General features: G+C 34.5%; 1 protein-coding gene across 5 annotated transcripts in view; it reads left to right on the plus strand.

The window, feature by feature from the left end:
* The first annotated feature begins 877 nt into the window (after positions 1-877).
* Positions 878-24432, plus strand: part of LOC148603870 (uncharacterized) — a 53504-nt gene continuing 29949 nt past the window's right edge. Inside the window, exons 1-19 of one of the 5 annotated variants that reach the window (XM_088551511.1) lie at positions 878-1040; positions 1903-2183; positions 2323-2360; positions 3142-3254; positions 3494-3673; positions 6377-6470; positions 9579-9706; positions 11124-11267; positions 12306-12327; positions 14604-14672; positions 15109-15206; positions 15566-15661; positions 17705-17809; positions 18888-19169; positions 20839-20950; positions 21235-21442; positions 21807-22681; positions 23143-23257; positions 24155-24346. In XM_088551511.1, the coding sequence (XP_088407637.1) occupies positions 2100-2183; positions 2323-2360; positions 3142-3254; positions 3494-3673; positions 6377-6470; positions 9579-9706; positions 11124-11267; positions 12306-12327; positions 14604-14672; positions 15109-15206; positions 15566-15661; positions 17705-17809; positions 18888-19169; positions 20839-20950; positions 21235-21442; positions 21807-22681; positions 23143-23257; positions 24155-24346 (2955 nt within the window). In that variant the 5' untranslated portion in view covers positions 878-1040; positions 1903-2099. Of the gene's footprint in view, positions 1041-1902; positions 2184-2322; positions 2361-3141; positions 3255-3493; positions 3674-6376; positions 6475-9578; positions 9707-11123; positions 11268-12305; positions 12328-14603; positions 14673-15108; positions 15207-15565; positions 15662-17704; positions 17810-18887; positions 19170-20838; positions 20951-21234; positions 21443-21806; positions 22682-23142; positions 23258-24154; positions 24347-24432 lie in introns of those variants that run through there. The other 4 variants (XM_088551512.1, XM_088551509.1, XM_088551513.1 and 1 more) reach the window with 4 other exon arrangements.

Here is a 24432-nt window from a genome sequence, read left to right on the forward strand (position 1 = left end):
TCATGCCACCTCGATCAAATCTTTTATAAACCTTAAAAGAAGTTTGTCTGTAATATCTTTGAAAGATAAGAATAAGGCATATCAAATATTTTGGTCTTTTATCAGGTTGACAACAAAGTATTTTGAATGATGTAAACTTACCATCTACACATTAAAACATCCCCCATCCCTATTCTTTAAGGAGAATTCCGTATTCCCAATAGAAAAATCCCCATCTCCAATGCAATCATTTTTTTTTAAATTTACATTATCTTATAAAATTGAACTTTTTAAACTTTTACAATTTAAACGGTTATTCTTGATTAAATTTAATACATTTTTCATATCAATAAATACTAGATGAAAAAGCCATCAAGAAAACTAATTACCAGTGTTATGTCTTCTTCCATTGGTAACCTTGTTCAGTGAATAAGTAACTGTTACTATATGTTACGTTTTCTGAAAGCTCTATATCGGACATTTATCAGTCTATGACATTTGGGCAAAACATGTCCGTAAACACGTTCGTTCTATCAATGTCCGTCTAAATTTTAGTTTACTCATGCTGTGTAATGTTTTGTCAAACCTGAAAGAACAACAAACCAAACTTTCACGATTGTAATCCAATTACATAAAAAAAATCAAAGTGAATAATTAAAAATGCCGTTGTACAGGGAAGACATAAACACCAGAACAATTGCAAATGAATGTTTCTTGGAACCCTTTGGTAATTAGATTACCATTACTGCTTTCTCCATTTAATAAATTACTCAGTGAAGCGTTAAGGTCTATTAATAGATGTTCAACCGAATTTCTATAATGAAGGTAATTAGTGATTCACTAAAATAAAAAGGGAACGGCGTCACTATTTTCATTTATTAAAATTTAAATGCCTGAAGGTTTTGATTAACCGTTGTCTAAGCGTTTCCCAGTGAATGGACACGTTTTAGAACGATATAAAATGTAAAGGTGATACTCGTATAAATTATGAAATATCTGAAATGAGCACATCTTGTTTGTTTTGTGATTTTCTCAACAGAGCAAATTAATGATTGATTAGGGTAAGTAAACAACTATTTTATCATTTTTTCCCTAAAAAATGGTATGCATTGTACATTCAAATCATAAAACACAGCTGATCCGACCTTGACTCTCACACTTACTTATTACTTAGTATTTGTAATTGGATTATTCGCTATGAGGTTTTTCTCTTCTTTTTTTTCTTCTTGAAAATGATCCAGTTTATTTTACTGTTATCCTCCTGCATCTGAGATTTGAGACTTAAACTTAAAAACATAAAAAAAAAAATTATTAATATTTTTTGTAAAACAAATCGTAACAAAGAGTATATGAACAGTTATGATCATTTTTACCCATGCATATGTTTACATTAATTCAAGGTTATCCGCCAAAAAAAGTAAAGAAAATGAATGCTCTTGAAATACCTATAATAAGCTTAAAGTTCATTCCCTAGTTCCGATTGGTGTATGCAGTATCATATTCACCGATAAAAATTGCAAGATATTTTGAGACATAATGAAACTTGACTGCGACCAGTATGGTAAACCTGAAATTTTGGGCTTTTAAAAATAAAATATATCATACCATATGATTTTCAGTGACTTGTTTTTCATGCATTAATTCATTACTCAGAAACATGTGTTTTTCATGTTTGTCTTACACATATGACAATATATGTTGAATTCTTTCTGTGTAGTGTGTAATTCTATGTATACTTATATATTATATGTTGTTTTGCAGCAATAAAGTATCTGGTGTATAATCATAAATACCATGGTGTTTTTTTTCACAATTATTATGCTCATCACAATGAAAATAGTAAAGCATTCTACAAATCATAAGCTGGTGTTTTGTTACACTATATTATTGTCCTAGCATTTATGGATATTTATTCGTTGTCAGGTATTTTTAAGATTGTGTAGAAAAGTTTTGAATTGTCAAAACATACCGGAAGCCCACTTCGAGCCTTCCATGATAATGAGAACTATACACCACAAACCGAAAGCCTACTTCGAGCCTTACATGATAATGAGAACTGTACACCACACACTAATATATGCATCGCTAATACTATCGGTGTTGATTACAGTAAATGGACAATGTTCTGGCAGTGTACAAAATCTAAGTGTTGGATATTCTACTATTTCGGTTTCACCACCAGGATATCCTACGGGATACACTACGTAAGTGTTGGTATATATATTCACCACCAAGATATCCTACTAGATATGCTAAATAAGTGTTTGTATTTATAGATATATTCACCACCAATATATTCCACTGGGTATGTTACGGAAGTGTTTTTTTTTTTTTTATGAATAGATATGTTCACCACAAGGACATCCTACTGGATATACTAAGTAAGTGTTTGTATAAATAAATATATTCATCACCAGAATATCTTACTGGATATAATACGTAAGGTTTTTGTGTAAATAGATATATTCTCCACCGAGATATCCTACTGGATATGCTGAGTAAGTGTTTTATAAATAGATATATTCATCACCAGGATATCCTACAGGATATGGTAAATAAGTGTTTGTATAAAAAAATATATTCACCAACAGGATATCCTGCTGGAAATGTTAAATAAGTATTTGTATAAGTTGATATATTCACCACAAGAACACACTACTTGATGTGCTACGTAAGTGTTTGTATAAATAGATATTTTCGCCACCAGGATATTCCCTGGATATACTATGCAAGTGATTGTTTATATTCACCAACAGGATACTCTACAGGATATGCTACGTTAGTGTTTGTGTAATTAGTTATATTCAGAAACTGCCACCGGTAGATGTGATAAAGGGTTGGGAAAATCTTAATAAACAAACAATGGTTTTCGTTTGACATATTTTACAAACATATAGTCTTTCTGTAACAGACTGTATTTTGGAGAAACTCCTACATAAATATTCCACATAATTTTTTTAAATCAAAGGACGATAACTCATGCAAAGTGTCAATTTCATATGCATTCTAAAGACTTGTATCTCAAATTTGAAACAATATCATTATTAGGCAGGATATGGTGTTTGAAACTTTTTCTGAAATGGTAATTGTGTATCACCCTCTGTCTGGTACTTACACATACTGCGACTCAAACAATGTGTATGTAAACATTTTTTATTCCAGTAACTTCAAATGTGCTTGGTTAGTAACCTCATCGATCAGTGGAAGTACAATACTATTACTGGTCACCGATATGACTGTGAACTGTGCTGGTGTTGCTATCAACGTATACGATGGTAAGACAAATACATAAATATGCCAACACATAACTGTATGTCTCAAAAATAATATTTACGTATACATGGAAAGTCTTATATACACTTGGTTGTAAATGACATCAATGTAATCGGTAAAGAAACTAATACGGAATTAAGATTTTCTAGCTATAGATGCTTATTTTTATGTATCTTTTAATTCTTTATTTTTCTGGGTTTGGACACTGCATCATTTAATGTTATAATACATTTTCTGTCAGATATATCGACCAGTGGACATCAAATTCACACAAATCAATGTTCGCTAACAGCAGTAACGTTGGGATACCAAGACGCAACTTCCGGTAATGTGTATTTTACCTTCATATCAGACGGTGATAACACGTCGCCAAACTATGAAAAAGGATTCAAAATGTATCTGCTCTCTGGAAACGATTTGTGTAAGCAACTATGCATATTTTTGTTTTGCCTTTTATCAAAATGTTACTGTATTCATCATAACTTGTAATCTGATAACTCAAGCCCAAGCGATGATATCAAGATCCAGGGCTGATTAAAAGGGTAATTTTATCACACCCTTGTTTCACATGCATTTTTACGTATTGTAAGTATGTGCACTTATGAGATCCCGAGTGCCATTGTCGACAGAAGTATTTGAATGTTTCCTTAAACAATGTAATAGTAGAAATACAAATCTTTCTTCAAACAGAAGATGTAATACAAAATGATTAAAAAACAACAAAACTAACAAAATCAAAGGAATTTGTGTTCCTATCCCCTGAATTTTGACTTGTAATGTATTTTATAAGTGAAGAACGGAAGGGTGTTAAATTGGGAACTTATATCAACATATCAATTTGGCAGGTTGGAAACATATATTTAAATATTTTGAAAACCAGCAACCAATAACAAAAAATATTTAAGATACAAATTTCAGAAGAAAAGCGTGTGTCTTGCACTATACTGACCGCAATAATCTATTTTATCAAGCATACATGTACATTACACACTCATGGATTAAGTAAAAATATTTCATTAACTTTATACCATTAGTTTCCAGACCCCGTTGTAGCAAAAACATTGTCTACTATACATGAAAAATATGTTGTCGTACCAACAGACAAAGCCCAAAATAACATTGTTTTGTCTGCAAGTAGTATTATGCTTGTGATCTACCGTCTATGTATTGGATTCATAAACTCCACAGAACCATACAACGACGCACATAGCTGGATCAGCAAAGTGTATCACCAAACCTCTTTCCAAATTTTCTATATTCTAATTTCTTAATTCTATACACAAAGAATGTATCCAGTCCTTCCACGATACTTGTTACTTCCGTAGTGGTATTAAGTCAATGTGGATACTGAGAATAATCGAAAGATCATTGATATATCCTCAATTCGAGAGTATTATCAGCATACAATAGCATTAAAACCCATGATTTTTTAATTATTTAAATTTTTATTCCCCATACTCAGTTGAAATCTCGACTCAAAAACATTACACCTAGATACAAATATGTAGTTCCTGGTAGAGATTCCTCTTACTTTGTGAAAAATGATTCAAAATCATCATCTAATTATATCAAAGAAAATGTTTGCAAAATGCTCGAATTTTGTATCAATATTTGTCAAAATGCTCGAATTTTTTATCAATATTTGTCAAGTGCGGTGGACGCGTTTTCAACAAACGATCGGCATTCCAGCAGGAACAAATTGTGCTCCTGTACTTGCTGATCTATTCCTTTACTCTTATGAAAATGATTTTATAGCTGATCTGAAGGAACATCCTTTAGTTAGATCCTTTAATTTCAGTTTCCGCTATATAGATGACGTATTATTGTTAATCCTAGTTTAGGTGATTTGATACATCGCATCTACCCCAAAGAACTTAAGATAAGGGATACTACAGAAACTGTGACGTCAGCCTCATATCTTGACCTACACTTATAGATGGATTATAAAAGAAAACTATTGACGACAAATGCGATGAATTTTCATGTCGAATGTCAAATTTCCTTTCATATGTGGCAACATCCCTTCCGTACCCGCGTATGGAGTTTTTATATCACAACTCATACATTATGCCAGAGCTTGTCGTAACTATGCAGACTTATTTAATCGCTCTAGACTTCTTACAATTAAGCTTCTGGGTTATGATGCTAAAAGATTGAAGTCATCGCTACAGAAGATTTTATGGTCGTAATCATGAACTCGTAGGTGGTTACAGTGTATTCATTTGCACCAAGAAAACTGATATGTTCAACGTGACATAGTTTTACTTTCCTCTTTTGTCTACCCTTGACTTGACTTTTTATGAGCAACTCGGCGTATGTTTCTAGAAAAGCTGATGACTACCCCACCGGTGTACCTGGTCCATGCTCCCAGTTTTTAGTGGATACCGAGTTGCTCAACTACTTCTGTTACTTTGTATATGTATGTGTTATTCTGTTTATTATACGTTCTTTGCTGTGTATGGTCTATGTCCCTGGATTAAATTACATTTTTGTAAACGCATTGTATATATTTTTGGAAACTGTTTTATTGTAACTTGGTTAATAGTGGATTAAACTCTTACAATATTGTGGATGACACTACTGGTGCAGGACCTTATTACGCGTCCTTAGCAACTGATGTCACTACCGATTTTGTGTTTTTTTTTTTGTTTTTTTTTCTATTTATTTATTTTTTTTTTTTTTTTTGTTTTTTGTTTTTTTTGGATTTTTTTTTTTTCGTCTTTTTTTATATTGGTAGTGCTTTTGTTTTTGCGCCGTCTTGTTTCTCTCATTTTCAGGTTTAATGCGTAATCTTTTTATTCGGTTCGCTGCATTGTGAATGTACATGGTCTATATTTCGTTTTTTTTTACCCTTTGAGTTTAAAGACGCTGTTCTAAGGAAATACAAGTCGCCTCATCGCAATTCTCAACCATATTGGCTGAATACTGATAACTTAGTGACGTTCGAAAAAAAAGTGTATCGAAAATTGAAATCGCGTGCAGTGTGTTATTTTCTTGAATGAAATGTAGAAAACTGTAAGTAAAAAGAACAAACTTTTACTGTGTCCTTTTTGTAAAGATAGTATTGTTTCATATTGTCCATATTTTTAAGTGTTAATTAACATGTAATTATTTTACCTTATAGCTGGATCAGGGTGTTCTAGTACTGAACAAAATTTAACAGCTAGTAAAACGGAACAATACTTATCTAGTCCTGGTTTCCCATCAACTTATGACTCGTATGTAAATATTTAAACTATAAAGCTTGTCTGTCTATTGTAATAATTTTGTCTTTTATTTATTCATTTTTCCCCGTTTTTCCTTTGTTATTTTTTATTCATATTTGCGTAGCTATTGGTCCAAGGTCGGTCAAATTATCTAAATATTTATAACTTTGTGTAGCCTATACTGTCTGATCATTTTGGGGAAAAAACACAATAACATAAAAATATTTTGAAACTTATGTTTGATCTGGGATTTCAAGTATGGTATCAGCGTTGTTATGAAGACTTTTAATTACCTCTAAATTCATTCTTGAAGACAACAGTAGATAAAGAACGGATATGATGAAACGTAACAATTGCACCAGCGTATAATCTTAATAAAATATACAGTTACGATCACCTCTAACCTCTCTTAAATTCTGTCAGAATCTGTCAGGATTTCTGTTCTACGACAGCAGATAGAATAGAAATCCTGACAGAGGCTGTCCTGAGTCAGGACACAATGCCCTATTCCCTGATAGATCCTGACAGAATCTGTCATGGGTCGTGACAAAGAAAATACGAAAATCTGTTCTAAACTGTCATACCCATGGACAGTTCCTGACACTTAATCTTTCTATTCTGTGTGACGTAATTTAGAACATGAAGTCCGCGATTAATACGAAACTGTGTGACTAATGTAAATTAACAAATCCGATTAGGAAAAAAATCTTGATTTCACGGTCCAATCACTCATCGTTCAAAAATTATCATTGTTATCATATATATACATTTTACATTCTGTCATACACCTGTGATATTAATCAAATTAAATTATTTAATTATGAAATTAATGTTCTATAAATCTGTTCTAATTGTAAAAGTGGTAACCGATAACTTTGAGATGTTCAAGATTTACTATATGTATAAAGTACTTTTTCAGTGAAAGCTACTTTTAATAACATAGGGGTCATAAATCATTCTAAAAATGTTAGAATTGACAATTGTAGCATTAAATTGGTGACTGATACCTAAATATTTTGGTCGAAATTTTTTAAAATGCCACTTTTAGCAACGAATATGAGTGTGAACACTTCCAATTCACCTACCTGGTCTTATATGTAGAAAATGTAGAAATTAAAAATGTTAGTTTCATATTAGTGACTGTGACACCTGTATTTAAGTAATAATTCTAAAAATTCTGCCAAATGTATGAGTGCGAGCAGTTTTAATTTTCATAATGGTCTAAAACTATTGACTAAAATGCTTATTTTTTCAATATAACTATCATGTGGGTGACTGTGACACATATATTTCTGTCAAAATTCTTCAAAAATGTCATATTCCGGCATATGTATGACAGCCCACCCTTTTAATTTTTATGAGGGTCTAAAATTAATGACTAAAATGCTTAATTTTTCAATATAACTATCATTTAGGTACTGTCACATATTAATTTGAGTCAAAATTCTTCAAAAATATCATATTCTTGGCAAATGTATGAGTGCCAGCACTTTTAATTTCCATAAGGGTCTAAAATTAATGACTGAAATGCTAAATTTTTCAATATAACTATCATATAGGGGCTGTGACATATTAATTTGAGTCAAAATTCTTCATTGATTATTGGGGTTTAACGACCAAGCAGCAATATTTCAGCTATATTCAGGCAATGAACATTAAAGGGATGCTAAAATGAACATGAAATGATGATGATGAAATGAAAAAAGGGATGGGACACAAGGATAATAAGGTCGATAAACTTTGATTGCCACAAGATAAAAGTGAGAGATGGGTAGGGTCGGGCAATTTAGCCTCCTGTGGCAGAGTGCAAAGGTTCCTACTCCTATCGAATACCATAGCAGGGTTCTTTAATGTGCTAAGAAAGTGGCATCTTTCCCAACATGGTGCACCACTATGGTTTACGGTAAGGTTCTCCGTATTACAGCCTGACAATCCCAGCAAGTAACACGGCAGGGGTACCCTCATTCCACCACATGGGGCACACATCCCAGTTGCTCTGTGGGCAGAGCGCCTAGCGTCCGGCTAGGTTTCTGAGCACTATTTAGTCGCCTTTTACGACAAGCTTAGCGCTGCTTCAGGCCTATTCTTTTGACAACCGGACCTGCTCGGGGCCAAAATTCTTCATAAATGTTATATTGTTGCAAAATGTATGAGTGCCAGCACTTTTGATTTCCATGAGAGTCTAAAATATGCTATTTGTTTGGTAATATATATGTAAGTACTATGTGGGTGACTGCGACTGGTATATTTCAGTCAAAATCAGGGCGTAGCAAGCAATATTTTGTGTTGGTACTGCATGCATACAAAAAAGTCGGGTAAAAAAAATGAAAACAAAATCAAGGTTAAACATTAGCAAAGCTTCCTTCCCGTCGTACGAATCGGTATTCAGGTGCTACGCCTTTTTCCCGGAATCACGTACATGTACTGTATGTTATTCAGTCAGAGAAGTATTCTCGAGCTAATGACTGTCAGGAACTCTTCTAATCTACGTATCTGTTCTACCTAGAACAGTTCCTGACAGGAGGGTGTCAGGACCCATGACAGATTATGACAGAGCTTGTCCATAGTCTTGACAGACCCTGACAAGGTGTGTCGCGGGTCAGAACAGTTTCTGACAGTTTAGAACTGTTGTATGACAGCGAATCCTGACAGGATCGAAGAGAGGTTAGAAGTGATCGCAACTGTAGTTAATACTTACAGATATCACCAAAAGTCTCCATTAAGTGTAAACACACTGTTAAGTAAGCTGTAGAAGGCCCGACAACATAGTAATAAAATCAACAGTAATTGAACGATGACAATTCTACAAATCAAACGAAGTTCAATCATTTGCCGTACGGATAAAATCGAAGTTCCCTACGATCCGGATGGGAATGTGAAAATATGAAAAGAAATTTCCTAAACATTTTTATTTTGACCGGATCCAGACTTATTTTATTTAAGACATTACTCTATTGTTAATCATTATATATAAAACAGCATAATTTTAATAACCTTGCCACCAGTACGTTTTGTCTGTATGATCTTCTACATAAGATATTTTCTACATTTTAATGCGCCAGACATGTTCTTGTTATAAATTTATTAAAACACCTTATTCACAAATGTTTACATTTCCAGAAACAAGAATTGCAAATGGACCATTACGGCTTCAAGCAGCAAAGCAAATATTTTCATGCAAATTGAATTTCTAGATGTAGAACATCATGCAAGCTGCGACTATGACTACTTAGAGATAACAGAATCTGGTAGGTTCCATACAGTTAAGGTTAAAGGGCATCTCTTGAAGCATGATTTCAATAAACCGTGCGGGTCCGGGTATCAAAAGAATAGGCCCACAGCCGCGCTAAGCTTCATAGAAGGCGACTAAATAGTGCTTAGAACCCTGGCCGGGGGGGGGAGGGTTGCTTGGGCACTCTGCCCACAGAGAAAACTGGGTTGTGTGCCTCATGCGGTTGAATGGGAAAACCCTGGCATAATACATGCTTGGATCATCAGGCCATAATACGGATAACATGACCACAAACCATTGCGGTGCATAGTGTTGGGAAAGATATCACGTTCCACGCACGTTAATGTACCCTACTTTATACTCCAGCAATGCTAGAGGTTGTCTGGCAAAGCTGTATTCAGACTTGGTACCATCCTTACCTCTAGCGTCTGGCATGTTGAAAGCCACAGCAAATTTGAATAAGCTAAAAATGTGTTTTAAAATATTTTAAGTCTTTTATTTACACAAAAAAATTTGACCTTCCGGGAATCAAGCGGTAAAATCCTATTTTGTAAATTTTTTTTTAGTAAAATACCTTGAAAACATAGTCATTTTGAACTAGGTCACTACATTTACGGAATATAATATATATTTTTGACAAAACGAATTTAAATTTGGTAATGGCAATTCATTTGTTAATTTAATACATGTGTGGTTTGCTTTCGCAAATCAAAATACGCAATTTTATTATCTGGATAAATATACCCATTCAAAATGCTGAAAACCAATGTAAAGTTCATTGAAACTTCTTTTACAAATAATTTCCATGATTGGTGGGTTTTCTCATCTGGTAGGTCATTTGTTTTCCGTTAGTTTAATTACCTTCTCCCGTGTTAGGGTAAAAAACTGTATAAAATGTTTTAAATGGTAAATATTTTACTATCATTCTGATTTTACTATACTTCAAAGAGGTTGGGGTATGAAGGAACGGAATTGAAACTTCTTACGTCACGGAAGTTCCTACTATGGTATTCGATAGGAGTAGGAACCTTGGCGCTCTGCCACAGTAGGCGAAACTGCCCGACTCTACCCACCTCTCCCTATTTCCGGTGGCATTCAAAATTTATCGACCCTTTTTATTTCATAGTCGTTTCTTGTTCATTTTATCATCCATTTCATGTTCATCGCCTGGATAAAGTTGAAATATTGCTGCTTGGGCGTTAAACACCAACAATCAATCAATCAATCAATAAACCAAGTATATCAGGTGTCGCAACTGTAGTTCATTATTAAATATTAATGACATATAGAGTAGAGAATTGACTTACCTCCACATTTTCGGAAGATCACAAAAATAATTGTACTCTATAACGCCTATTTTCTAATTTAACTTTTTCACCCTGCTTTTTTTTTTTTTTTTTTTTGCTACACTTATCACTCAGTGTTGTTTTTAGGAAAAACGATAGCTAAATTATGTCGGAATGACGGATGGGAGCCGACGGAAATGTATACAAGCAATGGTTCTTCACTTTCTCTTAGATTTCATTCCGATGACATTACACAAAAACGTGGTTTCTTGTTGTCTTTTATAGAGATTGGTAAGAGTGATAATTAACAGCATTCTATGTTTTCAGGAAATATTTGAAATTTAGTTATACATTGGCAAAAGGTAAAAATATGGAAATCGTCTAAAAACTTCGATTGCTTAAATAACAAATGTACTCTGACATCTGCATTAAACACTAGTAAAAGTTAATGAAACATTAAGAAAGAGTGATCTAGATATATGATAGTAATTCCTTCGGATGCAGCTACACTGTACAGTATGATACTCACTGACTAATAAAGGCTAGAAACATGGCCTCAATTAACTGGCCAGTTTAAAAACTAAATGTACTTGCTTTAATGCTTGAATACAGCATTTTTTTTTAAATATAAGTTACTATTAGCTATATAGATGTTCTATCTTTCATTTCTTGTGATCTCATATCTTAAATTTTGTGTGGTTTCAATATTTTAGCAAACATATAGTTTAGTTGCATGATATTTTTTCGTTCGTTAACACACGTAGTATAAACACTCCTTAGCGCTCATGTTGTATTATACACCATGAAACCCAAAACTGATTACTAATGACCTAAAATTATTTATTATCATTCTACACATCTATGTCTACCGTAAGTTTTAAATAAAAATGGTATAATACGGGAAAGTTTCTAAGTCACATGAATCAAAACAAACCGTATATGTAAGAAATGAATGTGGATAAATTATTTTCTATCAACCTGTTAACCCTTTGGTAATATGATAGTATTCTTCGCTTTGTCCATTTAATAAAGTACTCGATGAAGCTTTAAAGTTTGTTTATAGATATTCAACCGAATTTCTGTAGGGGTGGTTACCAGTAATTTACTAAAACAAAAGTAAAAGGCGTCACTATTGTCATTCATTTGAATTTACATGTTAATAGACTTTATCTTACCGTTGTCTAAACATGTGCTGAGGGATTGACACGTTTTTGTCGAAAAATATAATGTCGAAAAATATAATGACAGAAACTCTAAATTTGAAAATAATCTAAATTATGAATTTTCTGAAGTTGGCACTTTTTGTTTGTTTTGTATATTTCTCAACAGAGCAAATTGATGACTGGTCGGGGTAAGTTATCTACTAATTTACTTTTTATTTCTAAAACCACACCATACATTGTACATCTGTATCCTGAAACGCAATCGATCCAAAATTTAACGTTGTATGTTACATGTTCCAATCAAACTAAAGTCTTGCATTTGAGCATGGTATTTATTTATGTTTGTTTCGTTGTTTATTTCTTATCATACGATGTTAGAAATCGACACAAGACGCTACATCTCTATGTTTATTACATGTACAGCTCTGAGCTTGTGGATTTCTGTCGCTTGAGTTGTGTCTACTTCATGTTTTAGTATGTATTTGTTATGTAGAAGGGATCATCTAGATCAAATAGTTTTAATTGAAGTGTCTTTAAGATGCTGAATAGCACCCGGTGTACATACGATGACGATTGTTCTTAACTGTTCAATAATTAAGTACCAGTCCAAATAAAAATTAAGACACTGCCTACACCTTCTACTCATAGAAGTATACAGTGTACATCTAAATTGTGTTAGTGCTTTATATTGTCCGTATGAGATGAATGCAAATGACGTTTTAATCACTTGTGTGGTAGTTACCACTTATGTACCAACTTCGAAGTCGGTGGCTAGGACCAAGGTCCATTGCATTGTAGTTCGTCTTGAGACTTGAATGATATTTTAGGCCTACTTTAGGAGTATCAATTCTCAAAATATTGGGAATTTCCGTATCTATCTCTGTCGTTGAGAAAATTTTAAAAAAGGGGGTCCCCTCACCACTTATGTACCAATTTCGAAGTCGGTAGCTGGAACTGAGGTCCATTAGTCCATCTTGGGACTGGAATGAGATTCAACGCCTTCTTTAGGACTATCAATTCCCAAAAGTATTAGGTATTTCCAAGATGGACTAATTGACATTGGTCCTAGACACCGACTTGGAAGTTGTAGTTTCTTGTAGTATTGTAAAGTAATTATTTCTCTTACAAAGTTTTATCAGTTTTGAAGTTTGTCATTAGTGACAGAGTTTTTTTTTCAATAGCAAAAGGACTTTCAAGGGAGACAATAAAAAATTATCATAGTTCCAAGGGTCAAGGTATTTTGTTATTACCATTCAAAACTTATAATATAATGAATATCTGACCGTCTAATTCCGAGATTTACAAAATTATTGTTTGAGTTATTTGTATATGTATATTTACGCCCCCCCCAACCTGAAATCTTTGATCCACCCTAGCTGTAGCGTATTCGATACACTTACTTTATTTTTTTATATAACATTACATCATTAAAAACTTATACATGTAAGTATGCCATGGTAAAGAGACTTACACGTATGTTATATCATTATTCTTATTTTCTGCACGCAAAACCTTACGAATAACGTATTCGAATTCCTGTATTTTAAATTTTTAAAAGTATTGTATGAACGTACCCCAATCTAATGAATATACACGAATATTATTGACGGCTAAGTTATCTACGGCTAGCAGCCATGCGGGCTTGTATCGACGGCTAGCTTAACACTGGTAAAAATTTGACATGATTGTATCACTTTCTAAGTTATATAAACAAGTACTGAATATAATCTGACAATATTTAAATAGTTATTTGTTTTAAATTCTAATACGACGTGCTTCAAGGCACTTAAGACCAAAGCAACGGTAAAAAAGTGATAAATACATGACCAACATTACGTGAAACACTACTTCTATTCATGAAGAAACTAGACCTACAGACCCTTTTGTGCTAACGTTGGGGTAGTCGATGAGCATGCGTAAAGCATGCTCAATATACAGTTCCGCGAGGAAAATTCTTTTGTTCTACGGGTCATAGTTTGCCTTTCCTCGTTTGTCTACCCCGAACTTGACTTTTTATGAACAACTCGGCGGGTGTTCCTAGAAAAGCAGAGGACGCTTACCCTACCGGTGCACCTGGTCCATGCTCCCAGTTTTTAGTGGAGTCCGAGTTGCTCATTTACTTTTGTTACTTTGTATGTATGGTTTTAGTTACTTTATGTTCTTTGTTGTGTGTGTCTGTTTTCCATGTCTGGTCTTTGTCCCTGGATTGCATTCTTTTGATTACCGCTATAACCTTGGTTCCCTTGATTACTCTTTCTATCCAAGCCCTACTTCGCGGAAGTGTGTATTGAGCATGCGCACCAACTTACCTCAAAAGGGTCTATTAGAATCGAACTAAATCACGGAAACTCTATTTCATCATTGTTTTACCACTATAACCATGTTGTCATTTATGTCGTTATTTAACTCTGAGTTTCCTCAATATCGCTCGGTATATGTCACAGCGGTATTTCTATATTTACAGTCAGGTCTGTTCAGAGCTAGAAACAAGAGTTAACTACACAGAAGTCTGTGCCGTGTTCGGGGCGTTTTGGTGAGTTTCTTTTGTTTTATATTTGGAGGTGAAATTATTCAGCACAATTATGCCTTTTGAATTATAAGAACATTTTATGTATTTTAATTACACATGTAGTAAATATTAATTTCCAGTAATTATTTGGTTGCAAAATATAATACAGAATGGTAAATTCTGGTAAAACGTAAATTTATTTTTTTTTCTTGTATTAAAAAGATAATTATTTGTTTATTTATCAGGTTATCATTATCTACAATTCATGTATAATTTTCGAAAATACAACTACATGTACCGACATGCATGAACTCGTGGACGAATACAAGTATTAAGGGTAAGTCAATAGTATTCGAGAAATCGATACAAATTAAAACATATGCATTCCTTGTTCCAAGCGCCATTGTAATACATGTACATTTTGTATATTGTGAAATATAATAACTTTGTTTTAAAACAGGTGTGTTACTTATGAAAACATTACAGAAGAATATAACGTCACGGTTTATTTTTGTTGTCAAGGCTGGACACACAATGGGGATCAGAACTGCTCTAGTCGTAAGTTTGTATAATTTAGTTATAACTGTATCTGACAGGCAATTTTAAAGTTGCGTTATTATTTATACTGTAAATGTCAGTTTTAGAACATACATTTATTTCGTAAATAAATATTATATAATTATGTATAGTAGAGGTACACGTAAAGACATTTTAAATCGTAATACCACAGTATTAGAACTTGCTCTAATTTGTTTGTTGTTCTTAATTCAAAGCCTTTTCGGATGTTCTTTTAAACGTTACGAATTTACATTCATATACATCTACTCACAGCATTGATCGAGGCATTTTCACCTGTTAAATGTATTTACAAGTATGATTGAGCTTTCACTATGTATTCAATTTTTTTTTTTCTTTAGCTGTTTGTGCAACTTCTTGTCGAAACGGAGGAACTTGCGTCAACCCTGACACTTGCGCATGCCCAGCTGGATATGAAGGATCGGTCTGTCAGACATGTAAGATTTACATGTGGGGCATTAAGTTATCTGTAACTGAACGTGTTCATGTTCGTCTGTCTTCCTCTACTCTTAGTTCAGTTGATCACCATTGACTTGACATACTAGGGTTTTATACTTGTACACACGCTAGAGCAATAAATTTCCTCTAAATCAGTAGCACCATAAAGACTCAACTCAATATAGTACAGGCAATAATTGATATAAAAGTACAATGTATTCTTGATGTTTTCCTCTCTGTTTGGGTCTTGAATGATTGCGAATTATATCTTAAATGGTAAGAAAACCGGGTAAATATGAAATCGATGGACACATATTATACATGAAAATTTTGTACATAAGAAATGTAACAATATGTCAATTGAAATAAAATAAATGTTAGATACACAACCCTCTCAAATGTTAAGAATTGCTCAACTCCAACGTCGGATATTTATTTTTCCATAGAAGGCTGTAAAGGGAATATAATAAATCAAGCCAGGTTAAAAAAGAAAAATCTGAAGAATAAATGTCTTTTGAAGTCGCTAATATTCGACTTCTTGCACTTGCATATTGTTTGCATAATTATATATTTATACTCCACGTAATGCTACAGATCTTTGCCGTATTTACCGCCAGAGCGCCATAGTTCCAGCTTCATACGAGATAGAAATATGCGTCTTAAATATCATACACCTGTGTTCTACATGTTTTTGTTTGCTTGTATGAGAACGGGAAGATAACATGAAATGATCGATTAGCATTGAATATTACCCAGTTTCCCATTCAGGCACAGGGGCTCGTTACAATACTATATTAGTCGTATACAGGTTACAGACCACCAATTCAACCAATGAGCATTTGGAACGTACGCAAAAATAGTCCTACGCAGAAATTACCCCTGTTCCTCATAGTGCTGTGAAAAAAGTTCTCATCTTATTTAAAAAATTTAAACAGTTTCTGAAAGGAAAAACATTTCTGTACATTTTATAGGTGCATTTTGCTTCTTGTGATGTGAAGCCTAATCTCCATAATGATTTTTAAATATACCCCTATCTTGTGAAAACACTGGGATTTCCCATGCTATTTATAGACCCTTCACTCCCGGTGACCAGTACTGCACTGCAAGTCTGCTAACCCCACATGCCATTCTGAGGATTGTGAGCTGACATATGTAGAATCATGCTGATATATAGTCCTCTGCAGGTTAAAGTTAAGGTAAAGTCCAGAGAAGCCATTGAATATTGTGAAATTAGCATAGAAGCCTATGGAAAGTGGAATTAGTGGTTTTTAGCCTTAATAAAGTAGCACGGCCCCGATATCTATGAATATTCATTGCCAGTTGTTTAATCTGGTTCCTAATCTGGTACACTTGTCAAAATCAGATGGCTACAACGTAAATCTTTTTAAAAAATACCATTCACATGTCTGCGTGTGTTTTTGCATGAGAACATGAAGTTTACAATTAAAGATGAAAAAATCGGTTAGCATTGAATTTATGCAATATATTACCCAGCTTCCGATTCAAACACCAGGGCTGGTTACAACTGACTGCGGGCATACACATCGATGTATATTACAAGGACACCGATATTTATGTATACCCATTTACAATTGTTATAATCTAGTTCCGGGAAATTGAAAGCATTTGGGTAAACACGGTTACGAAGGAGTACGCAATCATATCACGGGAACCAAGATTTTTGGCGGAAGTCTCCCGATTTAGAGCATATCACATTCGTGCCATATCGGATGTTGAAAGTAAGCCAAAGTCAGTGACAGAGAATATTTCACAATTAGCAACTTTGAAGACTTCAGTCTTTGATTTTTTTATACTTATTTAACGAACTCTACATTTTAAAGAAATAAAGAAGTTCACCTCTACACCTGCATACGCGAAGTTTAAACATACGTATTATAGTAATTTCAAGTTTGCTCTTCTTTAAATCAAAACGTTATTTTTTCAGAGCTTTATAAAATGTCTCAACATTCGAAAGTATTGTTTATCTTTTTTTCAATACTATAAAGTAAATTAAGAAAACACATGTTTTTTTCTGTATTTAGTGTCTCTCTGTTCACATCTGAGTCCGTGTTACCCCGGAAGTTGTGGAGGATCACCAGAACAGTGCGCATGTTCAACTGGATTTAGTGGAATATCTTGTTTACAATGTGCGTATACATCGACATGTACATTTATTCATTGAACTTCTTTATAGCTCCGGATATTAAGTGAAAGGAGCACCCCCTTTTTCCCATTTGCAGGCTTATACCAAAGACTTAAGCATTACTCATTAAGCACTTTGATGTATGTGACGAGTTTTACTGCTGGCTTGTTTAGCTCGATCGATCTGCTTGTATTCAAGTGACATGCGTTGAAGTGTGTCAAAGCAAAGTACATGTATTTAAAGTCCGATTCCACTTATTGGTCTCCCACATGCAGTCTACGAAATCATTAATTGACGTTAAGTAACATTCTTTTTTTTTGTTTAAATGTTTTGAATTAAAAGCTACAAAAAAAAGAAAATGATGACATGAAGGGGATCTTATATGTTAAGACAAATGTGCGTTTTTGTCAGACATCATCATATGCTTCACATACTGGCACGTTTTACCTTCTACATTTTCAAGGATTCTCCATCGTTTGTCTTCTCAATTTTTCTACTTCTTCATGGTATTTTGCCAAATAAGATCCGTTGAATTTGTTTTTGTTTATGATAACAATGAAACATGACAAAGAACTAAGTAACGGTAATTAATACAAATGAACTTAAGAATCCGATTTCAATCTGGCAGAAAGTTAATGGAGTATTTATTTACTAGTTTCCTATCTTTAGCGTAAACAAAATGTTCATAGCTCACATCTTAATATTTTGTAAAATCATGAAAAAAGCTAGTGCTTAACATTGTAAATGTAAAATGTGTAAAAATGTCAATGTATGTGGGGGTGGACAGGTGGCACTTGATCCCCGCTACTCACCCCTAAACAACGGTCTCTCATACTAAGCCTCTGTCCACCCTTTTCATTTTTAACCCCGTTTATTGCTCCGAACAATAATTCCCGCTTCCCGTATTTTTAACACCCCATTTCTGCCCCTTCAGCTACCGATTCCCGTCTCCTAAACCCCTGTACCCCATCCAATCTCCAATCTATTCAACTTTGTCTTCCTACAGGTTACACCAGCCTCATATCATTTGTTAATACACTCAACTGATCAAACATTTAAAATGATTGTTGCTTTTGTTTCAGTTACTAATACATTTAGCCCGACACTTCATAGCAGCAATTCAACTATAGAATATGTAGATCTATCCGGAAATACTGTATACACTTACACTGTTCACTCACAGTCTACTGAAACGGTGACATGGTCCAATCAAAACGAATATAACAGAATTGAATTATCAATCGAAGCTTCTTTTGACACGAACTCTTCCATTGGTGCTATCCCGAGTTTACCGAACTACGTTAGAGAAGTTAGATTCGGTATTGTTCAGGCAGGAGTGACGTTCCTGTATACAGAGGCAACAGGTGAGGAAAATTAAAGATCTCATTTGTTTTCAGGTATGAAATATAAATGTTTACCATTCTCTTCCAAACTTTTAGACGGAGAAAACAAACTAATATCCCAAAACAAGAGAAAGAAAACATGACCATCATTGAGGCCTGTAAGAGATATAATCGAACTCTCTGCAGATTGATTTATAAGATAATTACAATTTACAAATCCAGTAAAGAATAACATATAGGTGTATAAGTGGAGACTTGTCGGATTGTTATTATTCGCGTCTCCCGCTAGCACGCTTACTTCCAAAAAGACACAGCGTCGATCAAGATGAAGATTTACTGTTTGTTTGTTTGTTTGTTGGGGTTTAACGTCCGAGCAGCAATATTTCAGCTATATTCAGACAATGAACATGAAATGGATGATAAAATGAACATGAAATGAAAAAAAGAAAGGATGGGTCACAAGGATAATAGGGTCCACAAATTTTGATTGCCACTGGAAAAAGGGGGGATGGGTAAGGTCGGGCAATTTAGCCTCCTGTGGCAGAGCGCAAAGGTTCCTACTCCTATCGAATACCACAGCAGGGTTCTTTAACGTGCGAGGAACGTGACATCTTTCCCAACACGGTGCACCACTATGGTTTGCGGTCAGGTTTTCCGTATTATAGCCTGACAACCCCAGCATGTAACACGCCAGGGGTACCCCATTCCACCACCTGGGGCACACATCCCAGTTGCTCTGTGGGCAGAGCGCCTAGCCCCCGGCTAGGTTTCTGAGCACTATTTAGTCGCCTTATACGACAAGCTTAGCGCTGCTGCAGGCCTATTCTTTTAACACCCGGACCTGCACGGGGGTGAAGATTTACTAGGTTCAATTCAACTGATATTTGATCCAATATAATTGTATAGAAACCTAGATATAATCGTTACGCTCAGCTTTTAAATCGGTTCATATGGCTGCAGGCATGATTTTTTTTCATTTTTTTGGGGGGGGGGGCGGGGATGTCGGCCATTAAAAACTTTAATATGACCGATGTAAAGCCCTTGTGGTTACCTATTTTTATACCAAGTATGAACCTTCTACGATTTTTTTGTGATTTTTTTTTACAATTTTCTTTAAAGTTTGGACGGCAGACATTTTAAAATGGCTGCCATGTTTGAAATTTCAAAACTATGTGCACATCTACACATGGTGGTCTATAGTTGTGCCAAGCTTGGTTTCAATCTATTCAGCCGTTTCTGATGAGAAATTCAAGAGGGAGATTATAAAAAATAATTTTAAAGCAGAAGTAAAAACAATGTTTATTATGTCCACCTACTATGTTTAGGGAGCATGACTCATTGTGATGACTTATTTTTAAACAAAGTACAAACCTTCTACGATGTTTTGTGATTTTTTTTTAAGTTTGGACGGCAGCTTTTTTTGAAATTTCGGCCTTGTTTGAAACTTCAAAACCTTTGTGCACGTCTACATATGATGGTCTATTTTTGTGCCAAGTTTGGTTTCAATCCATTCAGCCGTTTCTGAGGAGAACCGTGAGAGGGACTTAACTAGAATTGCCAATGCAAGCATATACTAAATTCTAGCAAATGTATTTAACTATAAGTCTTTCATGAAATAAAAGACAGCCTGCCATCTATTTGACGATTTCTAATTTCAGTATATACAATTATGTTTCCCATGTTTATTTAGGAAGTAGTGATTTCTCTGTGCAGTGTTCCGGTCTGACAGAACCAGTAGAATATCTCCCATGTACCATCGCATTTCCTCTGTCACCGACATTCGATGTACATTCAGGTGATATGTAAGTCATAAATTAAAATGTTTTAATTATCTTATTATTACGATCAACCACAGTAATAACATATACTAATACTTGTTTATGACTGTCTCTAAATCAAGACGTTCGAGGTCAATGTGGGACAGAAAATGATCTTTTTAACAACTGGTTAAACCTATTTTTCTGTATGGAATGTTGCTCCAATAACCAGAACATCCTCAGCGCTCCTGTGCTTTAAAAGAAAAAAAAATGTGCAAATGTAACAATACTAAAATAATTGCTTATACATTGCAAAAATATTGGTTTAGCTTTGCCATAACAAACAGAGCTACATCGGGCGGGACAAGACGGTTAAAGAACCCGGATACCAATGCTGACACTGTGAGCCAATCTTACAATGGACATTCCGTTCAGAATACGTTAGAGTTCAGATTTGATTTCGATGTTCCCACACACTGTGTACAAACTTCAGCATGCCCAACGAATGCTATGGAACTCGAAGATGACACCACTATGGTAAATGTGTACTTGTTTTTGTTTAGATTTATAACACATTTTAAATTACGTATCATTATTTTCGAACTCGTCCCCTTTACAGAGGTCATTGATTTTATACCCCGTCTAGTCACATCAAAAACTTTGAATTAATAATTAAAGTTGTTGCTGCTTCTCCTCAAGCCTTAGAGAAATATAGTGAATAAATATTTACTCATTTTCACCCCCTCCCAGCTGCCTTTGAGAAATGTAAAGGATTTTTTTTTCATATTCAGAGTCAAATGAATCTGTCCCATAAACTTATCAGGGTGCTGTAAATACATGTACGTTTATAAAGTAATCTGATGCCATTCACTTGTATAATAATGGCAGTGTGTAATTTCAGTTTGCAATTAAACCTGTTTGGTCAGGTTGGAGTGACGCCTTATCTGGAGTGTATAGATATAGTTTCGAAGTTTGGAAAATGGAATATGATGCAGTAAATGACGGTCTACGAGAACCCCTTATTACATCATCATCAAATCCCGTGCCTGATTTCATAACTGAAGTTTTGTCAACAGATACGTCATATCCAGTTTTTACTCCATCCGAAAAAGGAGTTTACTCATGCATTTTGGAAATAAACGATAAAGCGAACAACTCTGAATACGTACGGAGGATTGCGGTATTTGATGGTAAACCAGAAATAACCATTAACGCTTCAAATAGTTTGTATGTGTCAACTGCAAGCTCAAATACGCACTATATCTGGCAGACAGAATACAATCTTGAAACACCTACCACAATCAGTGTTGTTTGGAATGGATTGTTTTCAAACCCATCTCATGTTAACGGCCATTTCCTTACAAAGATATTAGATTATGAACCAAGACTGAGTGATGGTATTGACCGACATAATTACAAGAGGATATTACCGATATTCAATGACAACGAAGGTGACAGGACAGTCAGTTCTATACCCAACATTAGGGGCATCGTCAAATACGAAATGGTTCATGAAATAATAAGCAAAATAAAGACCGAACCCCCGGACTATGGATGGGTAGACATCTCACCACTGGCGGAGTTTTCGTCCTTTACTATGGCGAGTTACACAATAGGCGACGGAGACTCACACCAGATTTGGATAAGGGCATCGGATGTTGTTAGTGGTAACAAGACTGAAACAACTATCATTCATTTTGATAAAACTGGTCCTCAGAGTCATCTAACGAATGTGCTTAGGAACATTAATGGCGGCACCCATCAGTTCACAAGCAGGTTAATACTATTTTATAACATTATTTTTCATAAAGCAGACAATATTAATATTCGAAACTTCGAGTAAACCTCCCATATTTATACACATAGTTGTCGAAACTGATACGGTTACGCAACTTCTTACAGTTTTACCGCAAACAGTTTGTATCTGACTCAATGACGAAACACATATTTGAAAAAATAATATGCTATTGTAGGCCTTAATTATTATTACTGATATAATGAATAGATTGCCATTTGTTATACGGACTTTCCTTTAGAGAGACTACCTTTTGACTACTAACTAGATTTGATCAGCTCGGTCGTTTTGTCATTACCCTTCATTTGCATTATGATGGCAATGATGTATAAGCTTTAAAATGTCGTAAAGACCAAATTTTTTCATTGATTTTTTTTTATCCATTTAAATGTCTTCATATTCTTCTGTCAAAAACTTACAGACCTTTTAATTACCATTTCAGAATTAACGCCATATCTCAAGATCTCCATAGTGGTGTTCGGAATGTGACATTTCAAGTTGTTCTGAACAGTACCAGTGAAGTCAGGTACCGAACAGTTGTGATTGTTACTAATGAGGTATGTAAAGGACGAAGTATAATAAGCCCTCTCGTTTCGTCCTCAAATACGAGGCTTGTGATTTTCACTGTAAGCATTGCAATAATCCATTCTTATTTGTATTCATATTATTCTATTTACATGGGTACAGAGTATTTATTTCTCTTTTATCTCTAGTTTTTGCAGAAATGGTTGCGGTCATATAGATGTACAATTTTATACGCGGACCAAAAGCACGTTTTAAGAAATGTTTAGCCTTCGTTAAAAGCAGCTAATATCGTAAACAAAAGTTTTTTTTTATATTCTATTCATATTTTAGATACAGTAGGTACATTCGTATTGCATGTTGTTTTAAAATGTCTAAATTAATACGTTGTTTTATTGGCCTAGTTGTAACCGTGTAATTCGGGTTATAAAATGTCGGTCAGTCGGGCGGGCGTAACATTCTTTTTTCTCCGCAATATTCTTAGCAACTATTAATCAGAGCCACAAGATGTACACAACATTGGTACGGGGTCTCTTTCTTTGTACACAACATTGGTAAGGGGTCTCTTTCATTGTACACAACATTGGTACGGGGTCTCTTTCTTTGTACACAACATTGGTACGGGGTCTCTTTCTTTGTACACAACATTGGTACGAGGTCTCTTTCTTTGTACACAACATTGGTACGGGGTCTCTTTCTTTGTACACAACATTGGTACGGGGTCTCTTTCTTTGTACACAAAATTGGTACGGGGTCTCTTTCATTTCAGGTCTGTTGTACTTCTACTCCCTGTTCAAGGTAACTTAGTCATTCCTGTCTTTGACCCATTTTATTTCTTTTTAGAAATGAGACAAGAAAGCAAATGTTTAAAAATGTGGCTACAAGCTAATATTAACAAATCATGATGTGATAATTATATTTTTACATTGTAGACTGAGGAGTATTGTCAACAGACACCTGACTGCTACTGTGTACCGATGGGCCAGTGTTTTATACGAACACTGTCTTTTGACTTTGACAACTGTTTATTGCAAGTGCCTCAGGAGTTGGTTGACACTGGTTTATATAGTCTTCATGTTACGTCTTTTAATACAGCATTGTTATCTACCATTACAGTTCATAACGTGAGTATACTTGCTATATAAAATACTTGTGGAAAGAAGCTTGTATTTCAATTTGAATTGTCGTCGGCATATAAAAGCGTTGACCG

Source organism: Perna viridis, chromosome 11 (genome assembly GCF_037379345.1).
Source record: "Perna viridis isolate PV_CMFRI_1.1 ecotype Kerala chromosome 11, ASM3737934v1, whole genome shotgun sequence".
NCBI lineage: Eukaryota > Metazoa > Mollusca > Bivalvia > Mytilida > Mytilidae > Perna > Perna viridis.